General features: G+C 63.9%; 1 protein-coding gene across 3 annotated transcripts; it reads right to left on the minus strand.

Moving 5' to 3' along the window:
• Positions 1 to 1166: 1166 nt before the first annotated feature.
• FOSB (FosB proto-oncogene, AP-1 transcription factor subunit) lies at positions 1167 to 8404 on the minus strand. Of its 3 annotated transcripts, XM_034793033.1 has the most exons (5): positions 7634 to 8404; positions 4611 to 4982; positions 3859 to 3966; positions 3014 to 3304; positions 1167 to 2913 (listed from the first exon to the last, which is right to left on the minus strand). In XM_034793033.1, exons 1-5 carry the CDS (start codon positions 7757 to 7759, stop codon positions 2848 to 2850), a joined length of 963 nt encoding a protein of 320 aa, XP_034648924.1. In that variant the 5' UTR covers positions 7760 to 8404; the 3' UTR covers positions 1167 to 2847. The 3 variants fall into 3 exon arrangements, with proteins under 3 accessions (XP_034648924.1, XP_034648923.1, XP_034648921.1); XM_034793032.1 differs by having other exon boundaries at positions 1167 to 3304; positions 4677 to 4982; XM_034793030.1 differs by having other exon boundaries at positions 1167 to 3304.
• Between the last annotated feature and the right edge of the window lie 2257 nt (positions 8405 to 10661).

The raw sequence follows: 10661 nt of genomic DNA on the forward strand, positions 1-10661 counted from the left end.
GCTCGGCCTGATCTCTAATCCCAGTGTCCCTGGCTTCAGCTAAAAGTACTTTGACACGGCTCCAGGCACCTGCTCGGCCAGCCCCCGGGAGCGCCGGCCCCACCCTGGCAGCAGTTCTGGGGCAGCGCTACACCCTCCCCCCTTTTCCTGCATCATCTTTACAATGCACCTGGCCGAGCTGGATGCCAGGGTGCAGCATCGGGCTCCCCAACACCAGGTGGGGAGGGAAAGTTCAGTGCCTGCTGCGGGGTCGACCCAAGGGGGCCACCCCCCACTCCCAGTGAGGGCGGCCCATGCTGGCTAAGTCTGCTGCAGTCAGGGGTTGGCTTTTTAATTACCCCCGCTCAGGAGCTGGGGACCTTTCCCTGCAGAACCTCCTGTGGCCCAGCCCCTCCTGGGCGCTGCCCCCCGGCGTGCCAGCCCCATCCTCAGCGTGGCTGGAGCTAGTGGAACCAAGTTCTTGCCCCAACGCAACCTGGAGCAGCAGGCAGGAAGTTGGTTACCGGGGCCCTGCTGCAGCACCCAGGGCCTGCACCCTCAGCCAGAAGGGGAGCTGGGTGCGGAGCTTCCCTTAGTGAAGCCGCTAGGAGACGGAGGTGCGGCCAGCCAGCTGCCCCCCTTCCCTGTAAGGGGAGTGAGGAGCAGGGCCTGGGCTGGGAGACCCCCCCCACAGGATGCTGAACGGACTTCACCTGGGGGTATAAGGACCAGACACCAGACCTTGGGCCAAATGCACTGGCCCAGGGGGCCAAGCCCCAGGCCCACCCGAACCCTGCTACACTGATCACCCCTACAACAGGCAGGGAAGGGCACAGGGGCGTAGCCCCAGGCCCTGCTGTGGGGATCAACTTCCCAAGCTACACTGCCGCTGGGGGGGTCCCACCCTGCTGAACCCAGGCTTGGGGATACAGCTGGGGGGGGCGGAAAATCAAAGCTCAGAGGAAGCCTGTGACCCCGGAGAGAAGGGGCAGGTGCTCTCTTCCCCCTCCCCCAGGGGAGCTACTACCATCCGTCACCCCGCAAACCACCGCGGGGGCTCGCCGGGCAGGGTCCCCTGCCCCGTGGGTGACAGGCACCGAGGGGAGGAGCAAGCCAAGCAGACACTGGGGCGACACGGCCTGGATCGGGCCTGGCTTGACAAACAGACCAGGGGTGAAGAAAAACGGTGCATGTTCAAAGCTGTTTTTATTGGCCACTTTGCAGATGAGTCAGCGCGGGCTGGGAGGGGCGCTGGGCATTACCACGGCCCCCCCCAGCCGCCCAATAAACACAAGTCACAAAATACAGCACAGGAAAATAATAATAATAATAAAAAAAAAAAACCCTAAACTCTCCCCATCCCCCAGCGCTGTCCCAGACGCAAAAGGCCGCAGCGAACCCCACTCCAGCGCTCAGCACAACGTTAACCACGGGCAAAGCTTGGTCACGAGGGTACGGAACATGGCACGCGGCGGCTGGCACGGCGCAGGCCCCGGCGATAGAAGCAACACGGCTCTCCCGCTCGACGTGCTGGCGACGACGGGGCGGACGGCACGGCCCAAAGCGGCGGCAGGTCTACGTACGCACAGGCGCTAGCTACAGGGGACGGGGGGCAGCCTCTGCTCAGGTGCCCAGGGGGATCCCCCAGGGCGATGCCAGTCTTCCCCCAGCAGAAGACGTTGGGGCAGGCTGGGCACAGGCCCCCGAGGAGTGGGAGGGACCCCACCTCCTGGAGTTGCCACCCAGGGCTTAAAGCTGCCGGCAGGGATGGTCTCGCAGCCCCACAAGGCCTGCAGTGGGGCACAGTGGCATCTGGCCTCTTTCCCATGGCATCATCCGGCCCTTGCTGGTGGAGGCTTGGGGGTCAATGGAACATGGGGTTCCCATGGGGGGTTCATGATGGGGGTAAAAGCCACCAGACGGGAGGGCTCATCTTAGGGCTGGAGGGGCTGCAGCCTGTGGGGGGTAGGGGGACACGCACACCATGTGCTCACAACAGCAGGGAAAGCAGGGGCCGTACAGGGGGTGGAGGCCGTTCACAGTATCTCAGGGGGGCGGACGGAGGGCACGAGGCCCTTTCCTGGCATTGCAGCCGCACTCCCCAACTCCCGCAGCGGGAAAGACAAGGCCAAGGGGCGGGGTGGCTCGGACAGCCAGAGGGCAGCACCCGGGGCCTCCGGGCCAAGCTCCCGCCCAGCCCATGGGGCTCTGGTTCAACCCCGCAGGGAGGGAGCCAGGCCGCCCCTGCTGTAGCCACGGAGCTCCTCAGAGCAAGAGTGGAGGCAGCTGGGGACACGGGCCTCTGCCTCAGTGCTCCACGGCTGCCCCCAGCCCAGCCAGAGCCACACGCCCGCAGGGGGGCAGCCACGACCCACAAGACGTGGGGGGGCGGGGGCGTAATGGGAGTGAGTCAATGCAGGGCGACAGGCCAGAGCGGCCCCATGGGAGAGGGGGGGAACCAACCCCAGCCCACTCCCCACAAGGTCCCAAACCTTGGTCAGCTGCTCACAGAAGGTATTGGGGGAGGGGACGCCGCACAATCCGCTGCCCCCAGCCCCGCCAGATTAGTCCCCAGACAGCCGAGGCTCAGCCCCCGCGAGCCAGGCCCAGCTCCACCGTCCATCCCGGCTCATAGCGGCGGTGCCAAAGCTTCCTGCTCCTCCGGCCAGATTAAAACAAAGTCCCCAAAAGTGTCAGCAAGGGAGGGGGTGGGGAGGGGTCCCCTCAGTTAACTAATGGCACACACGGCTGAGGGCTGTCAGTTTGCAGCGTGTCCCCCGCCCACACACGCACACACCCCGTTGGCATGTGCGGGTTTGATTGGCTTTGTTTGGTTTATGTTTCACAAAGCGAGTAGCGAGGGAGAATTCAAGGAGTCCGAGGACTGGTCGCTGCTGCTGTTCCGCTGGTGTGTGGCTCCGCAGGTAGTTCCCTCTGGGTAGGTGAACACAAACGAAGATGTATATGAAGGGTTAACAGGGTACGGGTCGCTCAGCGGCTCACCATGTGTAAAGTAAGAACTAGAAAACGCTACCTCCGCTGGGCCCGCCGCGCCTGGCGCCGGCACGCCGAGGCTCTGCTGGTAGTGGAGGGGCACAGACGGGTAGGCGGCTGGCCCGAACGGGTCGTCCTTAACGGGCACCCCCAGAGAGCTCACCTCCGCCGACGGGCCGGGCTGGCCGCCCAGCTCGGGCATGTCCTCGTAAGGGAGTTTGCAGCTGGGTTTGTGAGCTACGAGGACAAATTCCAGGCGCTCTTTCTCCTTCTGCAGCTCCGCGATCTCGGACTCCAGCCCTGCCTTCTCTTCCTCCAGCTGGTCTGTCTCCTGGAGGGGAGGGGAAGCCAGGGTCAGCAAGAACAGGGCTACGGGCCCCAAGCTATGCCAGCCTGGGAGTCTGGTCCACACACACAGCCTCCTCCCCGTTGTCAGCGCCCCGATGCCCCAAGCCACCCCCTCGCGGCCAACGCCCGGGCCGCAGAGCACTGTAGACCCAGCGAAGCGTCAATTCCAGTCTCAGGAACCCTCCTTCCGCCCCCCCGCCACACTATTACCCCCGTCCCCGGCACAGCTCCCCTCCCTGGGGCCGGCAAACGAGAGACGCACCAGGTGCACAAGCTTTTTGTACCTCGGAGGTGGCAGGCCTAGACAGTGCCCCGCCCCCACCAGACTGTCTCCGCCCCCAGCAAAGGGGCTTGGGAGGGCCACCTTCCCCAGAAACACCCTGCCCAGGCGCTCGCCCCAAGCTGCGGCACCAGAACAGGGAGCCACCACTGCTGTTCTGGGCACGGGCAGGGAGGGAGCTCACCGCTAGCCCCACCCTGCACCTGTGCTGTGTGCGGCGGTGGCAGAGCCACGGAAGGGGCCACGTGAGCACTCACCGCCTGGAGTCGGTCCGTCAGCTCCCGGCGCCGGTTCCGGCACTTGGCCGCTGCCAGCTTGTTCCTCTCCCTGCGGACGCGGCGCTTCTCCTCCTCCTCCGGCGTCAGCTGCAAGAACCAAGGGGGCTGGTCAGCCAGGGGCTCTGGCCCAGGGCCCTCCCCACCTACCCTCTCATGCAGCAAGGCCAGGTAGCCCAGCCCCACCCCTCCGTGTTCAGGGCCTCCCTCAGCCCCATGTTATGGGGAGCTCTGCCTACGCACCAGTGCAGTCTGTGGCCTCTATCCTGATCCCCCTCCCTTCCCCACCCACCATGGGGATACCCGTCTGGCTAGGAACTGCACCAAGCTCTCCGCTACTAGACAGCCACTGGGGGAGACCAGCTCTCGTTCCCAGGGGACTGTACACTCTGAATCCATACCCGATTTGCTAAGGCCCTGCAGCAGGAATCACTGGGTTTTGCCAGCTGGGGAAGGAATCCTATGGCTCCCCCACACTTTGGGGGCGCAGCTGAGCCAGACTTCCAGCCACATCACTCTGCCCAGTGCAGCCCCCAGGCATCTCACCTTGGGACTGGCAGCACCCCCCCCCCCGTGCCCACTCAGCCCTGCCAGGCAGGCCGAGGAGCCGAGCTGGTGGCGTGGGTGCCCTACATGGCTGGGTGCGGTTCCCACTAGCCAGGCTCTCCGATGCCAGGTTCCCCACCTACGGGCAGGGGGCGTGGTGAGGGGGGGTAAGTGATGGAGTTAGTAACCTCATTGCTGATGCCCCAGAGGAAGTTCGACAGAAGAAGAATGTCCCCCAAGTCCGCCCAGCTCACCGTTTCCTCCCGTGTCCTCCGGGGCCGAGCCCGAGCGGAGCTGGGCGATGGGGCGGCTGCTCCGGCGGTTGAGGGGCCGGCGCTGTAGGCGCCCATCCCCGGGGTGGAATAGCTGGTCCCGGGCAGGTCATAGGGGTCCACTGCAGGTGGCGGCTGCTGGTGAGACATCTGTTGGCCCGGAGGCTGCGACTGGGCCATGGAAGAGATCAGAGTGGGCTGCACCAACCACTGCAGGTCCTGGCTAGTCGTTATGGCAGTGACTGTGGGCACGAAGGAGCCGGGCATCTCCCCGAGGCCACTGCACTCCTGAAACACAAGGACACAGAAGGCGGTCAGGGGCGGGGCAAGGGCATGGCGTGAACACATCTCCCCCAATCCCAGCCTGTGGCAACCAGTGCCCACTACTGCCAGAGTCCCAGAGACGGGTGTTAGAGTCCCCCTCCCCCTCCTGTAATCCAGAGACCCCCTTGCCATGGCCCATCAGGGAGAGCAACACGCGAGGCAGGGGGAGGGTGCACCCTAGCCCACCTACAGGCCCGTCTGCCAGCCACGACACACGGTCAGGCCTGACACGGAGACCAAAGCCGTGCAGCAGGTTTCCACGTTCCTCTGCCCTCATGGTGGCGGCTGGTGACAGTTGAATCGCCAGCCCCGGAGACTTGTAAGCATTGCCCAAGCGCTGCACTGCACTGACATCCCCCTGCCCTGCCCCCGGGGTGTGCCCAATTCAGTCACTGGGACCCATCCCATCCAGGAGAGCCAATGGGCGGGGGGGGGCAGTTAGCAACAGTGGGGGACAGTTTAATGTGGGCACCTGGGCAGAAGGAACTGGGCTGAGACGCACCAGACCCATTCCCTGCTGGCACCTTGGATGAGGTGCTCAGGTACCAAACAGCTCCCTGCCCCAGCCACTAGGAGAGGGCCCCTGTCCTACGCAAGTAGCCCTGGCTCCTGAATTAGTTTCTTGTAGGTTACCAGACCCCAGAGCGCCCCAGGCCAAAGGGCCCAGCTACAAACGGCTCTGCAGAGAAGGCAGGCCAGGCTCCGGCAGAGCCGACTCTATTTCGGCTCCTGAGCTCCCCTCCCTTGGCTCAGAAATGGGGCTTTGTGCGCGTCACACACAGGTTCGAGGAAGCAGCGGGGGCTGCCCTTTGTTGGGGGCAGAAGAGACCTTTCTTTGCAGTTCCAGACTTTGGTTTTTTTCAGGCCTCAGAGCGCCAGGGTCGGCACAAGCCTAAAACTAACCCTCCCGTCTCTGCTGGGCCTATCTTTGGGATCTGCCGGTGGGATTCCCTCCCCAAGCCGAGCCCTCGCAATAACCCAGCGACCCACGCGGTGGGTGAGGCGTTAGTGGGACGGGAACGGGGAATGCTTAGAGACATGCCCACCCCCCCCAGGCTGCAAGTTTTCCAGCCAGCTCCCTTCTGACAGGGGCATGACATTACCAGCTGCCCCCCCTGCCCTGGCCCCCATCCCTGGGGGCTTCCTGGTGCCCCGGGTTTGCTGACCAGGTGGGTGACCCCCCCCCCCCATCCTTCAGGAAAGGGACTGTCCCAGTTGACGGCTCTGGGGGGAGGGATAGCTCAGTGGTTGGAGCATTGGCCTGCTAAACCCAGGGTTGTGAGTTCAATCCTTGAGGGGGCCATTTAGGGAACGGGGGTAAAAATCTGTCTGGGGATTGGTCCTGCTTTGAGCAGGGGGTTGGACTAGATGACCTCCTGAGGTCCCTTCCAACCCTGAGAGTCTAGGATTCATGCCCGGTGGGTCACTGACACCAGGGCAGGGGCAGAGCCCCTTGTGCCCACAACCCCAAAGGACTGGGGGGGTGGGGGGGTCTCCATTGCTTGCCAGGTATTCTGGTCACCACAGCTTGGGGGCACCACCGACACCCCCCAGCATCAAACAATGGGGGGGAAGCCAGCAGCTCCCCCGGATTTATCACCAGCCAGCCGGGGGGGGGGGGCCCCCCCCCCCCCCCCCCCCCCCCCCCACGGGGGGGGCACACTGGGGTCCAGCCCCCCCGCCTCCCCGGGTTTGGCTGTGGGGATTATTATGGGCTGTACAGGGGGCAGCTCCTGCTCCGCTTCCCCCCCCCGCCGCCACACTCTGACAAGGAGGCGTGGCCTGCCAGGCCAATCAGCGGGCTCGGCTCCCCCACCCGCCCCTTAGCAACCGGGGCGGCCCCCGCGTTCCAAAATAACCCGCGCGCCAGAGGGGGCGGAGGAAAGCGCCATGCGTGCCTCACGTCAGCGCGGAGGGTTCCAGCGCGTCACACGTTACGCACAACCCCACCCCCCTCTCCCCACGTTCCACCCTCCCCCCGGGCCAGCGCGTAACGCGGGGGAGTTCGGAATGCGGACTGGAGAGAGGACAGGGCTTCCCCAGGACAGGTACCCCGCATCCCTGGGCACCCCGGGTCCCATAGCTTCTCCACCCCCCCCAAAGTATCATCACCCCCCCCGGTACCATCGCTCCCGGCATCCCTGGGCTCCCCGAGTACCATGCCCCCCACATCCCTGGGTCCCCCGAGTACCATGCCCCCCACATCCCTGGGTCCCTCTGGTACCATGGCTTCTCCACGCACATATCCCTCAGTATCATCGCCCCCCGCATCCCTGGGTACCATGCCCCCTGGGTACCATCGCTTCTCCCCCCCCCACACACACAAGTATCATCGCCCCCTGAATCCCTGGACACCCTGGGTACCATGTCCCCTACATTCCTGGGCACCAAAGCCCCCCCTCCCCCACGCACCCCTGGGCACCCCGGCTACCATACCCCCTACGTCCCTGGGCCCTATCGCCCCATACCAGCACCATCGCTAACCCGGACCTCCTGGGTACCTCCCCTCCATCGCTGTGTACTGTGTCTCCGGGCACCGTGGCAGTCACCCCACAACACCTCTCCCCAGCAGCCTCCCCAAGCAGCTCCCCCCCCCGGCACCCCCGCTCCCTTACCTGCGAGGCGGCGGCGCCCGTGGGGCTCCCGAAAGAATCCACCGAGGACAGGTACTGGGACTCGGCCGAAGGGGACGAGCTGCACCGGGAGGTGGAGTCGTAGTCTCCGGGGAAGCCCTGATACATCTCCCTGGGCACAGGGGGAAGCCTGTGGCCACGCTGGGGGCGCCTGGAAGCCAAGGCTGGAGCAGGGGAGGCTGCGACCCCGGGGCAGGGGGAGCCGGTTAGACTAGAAGCGAAGTGGCTGCAAAGTCCCGTTTGCGAGCGGCGGAGTCCGGCAGGCGCTGGGTGCGAGCCGCTCCGCGCCGGCTGGGCAGCGGGGCCCGGCGGTTCCCCCTCTTCCTCCTTCACCGGTAAAGCAGCATCGCCCCCGGGGTGCGCGGGGACGCGAGCTCAGCGGGCCGCGGCTCAGCAGCCCCCCTCCAGCTCCCTGCCGCTGGGCTCCGGCGGTGGAAGCTGCGCTGGGGAGGGCGGAGAGACTCCCGGCTTCCGAGACTCCTGCTCCACGCGTCTTCTCCCCTCAAAGCCGCATCCGCGGGGAAGGGGGGGGTCCAAAGCCCCTTCGCAGCTAGTGGGGTAACTTCAAACACCGACACCCCGAAATAATCCAGCAACAGCAGCCCCCCCCCCAAGGTAGCACAATCCAGAGGCGATGCGGCGTCTTCGCAGGCCCGAACCCCACAAAGCGGGGGTGTGGGGGGGGTCGCTGGGGTCCCCTGGAGCCCTGTCCCGGGCAGGTGGCACCGTCTCCCCGCTAAGCAGAGAAGCTCCGGCTCCCCTCGCAACTTATGAATGAACCACACTCGGAGCCTCTCCGTATTTATACAAGAGGGGGCCGACCCTTCCTGACGTAACCAGGAAGAGTCCTCCCCACGCCCCCAAAACCAGGCACAGGGGCCACCCCGGGGCCCCAAACTCAGCCTATCCCTTCCCCTGGCCTGCCTGGGGTCCCTCTGAGCCGGGCGCCCCGCTGCCCCCCGGAGAAAGGGGCGATTTGAGGGGCCAAAGGGGAGGGGATCCCTAGCCCCGCCCCGCTGGAGTTCCTGTGACGCACTTAGCCATATATGGGCTTGTCTTTGCTGTGTTTGTTTGGTATCCTAGCAGAGGACGTCAGAGGGAATCCCTTTCTCAGCGCCCGGGCCTGGGGCTGCCGCTGCTGCTGGCGAGCGGGACCGGGTATTAATAGAAACTTTTACTATGGTTCTACAAATGGCCTGAACCGCCCGTCGCCGCATGGGGTCGGGGGGGCCGGGGGGGCAACCCCTTCAGGGAGCACCCGGGGGGCAAGATCCCCCGAGAGAACAACGATGGAATCAGCTGCTTTAGGGCTGGAGCTGGGTTGGGCTTTTGCCCCTTCCAGTGCCAGGTGGGAGGTTTTAGCCAGGCCAGCCTGATCACCCCCCTCCAGCTCCCGGCCTCCCTGAGATCTAGGAGCAGCCAGCCCCACGCCTGCACCTTCCATGACAGGATCTCCAAGCACTTGGAATACCCTTCCCTGCCCCCCCTCCATGCAGGAATGTAACATCTCCTTCTCCTGATTTTTAAAACCCTCCCAGATCGAACCGAGCCCCCCGGAGAGTCACGCTCCACCTCTAGTGCCAGGGGAGAGAAGATACACAAGGATACAGCACTCCTAGAAGCAGGCCTCCCATTCAGCCAGCGGGGTCAGAGCGATGGGCCAGTATCCTGCCCCCGCCAGTGCCCAGTGCCAGGTGCTGCAGAGGGAATGAACAGAACAGGGCCATTTTGAACGCTCCCTCCCCTGTCGGCCAGTCCCAACTGCTGGCATTGGCTGTCCAGCCCTTAACCCTCCCTCCTTCGGGAAGTTGGCCGGGATATTTTAAATCCTTAGTTTGGGGGATATTTTGTGCTCCTGGGATTGGCTTACACAGGAGCGGCTGCAGTCCTTTCCCTTTAAGGATGTCTGGGTCAAATCTCAGCTCTTCACACCCTCCTGGACTGTGGTGGAACTGCCCAGAATACAACCAGTGGAGAATTTGGACAGATATTCCAATCTGCTCGATTTCCTTTCTGATGTATCAGGCCATGTCTGCCTCCCCCTCCCCCAGATATATAGATAGGGAAAAAATAGAGCGCATAGGTTAGGGCAGTAGTTCTCAACCACAGTCCAGGGCCCCATGGGGGGTGGGGTGCGAGCAGGTTTCAGGAGGTCTGTCAAGCAGGGCCAGCATTAGACTTGCTGGGGCCCAGGACAGAAAGCCAAAACCCCACTGCATGGGGCTCAAGCCCAGGGCCCTGAGTCCCACCACCCAGGGGGGAAACCTGAGCAATGTAACTTTGTGGGGGGCCCTATGCAGAAAACCAGTTTGTATGGCACAGCTGGGCCATGGAGTCTTTATAGCAGGGGGGAAGTGGGAGAGTGCTCAGAAAGAAAAAGGTTGAGAACCCCTGGGTTAGGGGTCTGAGATGGAGGACTCAGGTTCTGGTCTCCTCCTCTCTGGAGAGTTGCATAGCCCAGTGGTTAAAGCAAGAGAAAGAGACAAGTATCCTAGTTTCTGTTCCAGCTCTTCCCCAAATACATGGGGTGATGTGGAGCAAGTCACTTCCTCTCTGCACTTCACTTTCTGTAGCTGGAGATGATGCCACTAACCACAACCTACCTCCCTGGGGAGTTATGAGGCTTCACGTCCATGAAGAGCTCTGAGCCCTCAAGCTGAAAGGTGCTGTAGCCAGGCAGGGGGCTGACTAGATGCCCTAGGGGTACAGGGACAGTCCAGACCATCTCCTGGGTGAGGAGTTACAAAGTCCCAGCTGGCACTGTTTTGAAGGCTCCAGCTGTTTGGAGGTGTGTGTGTGTGTGTGGGGGGGGGTGTTACAGAGAGTTACAGGTGCTTCAGTTAGACCAATTAACACCTCACTCATAGTTTGAGTGTCTTCTCCTCAGCAGCTGTCTACCCTCCTGTGGCCAGCTGGAGCAAGGTAGCTGGCACATGTTTAAACCCCCCCCCCCCCCCCCCCCCCCCCCCCCCCCCCCCCCCCCCCCACCCCCCCCCCCCCCCCACCCCAC

This window comes from Trachemys scripta, chromosome 16, assembly GCF_013100865.1.
Source record: "Trachemys scripta elegans isolate TJP31775 chromosome 16, CAS_Tse_1.0, whole genome shotgun sequence".
In the NCBI taxonomy this organism is placed as follows: Eukaryota; Metazoa; Chordata; order Testudines; family Emydidae; genus Trachemys; species Trachemys scripta.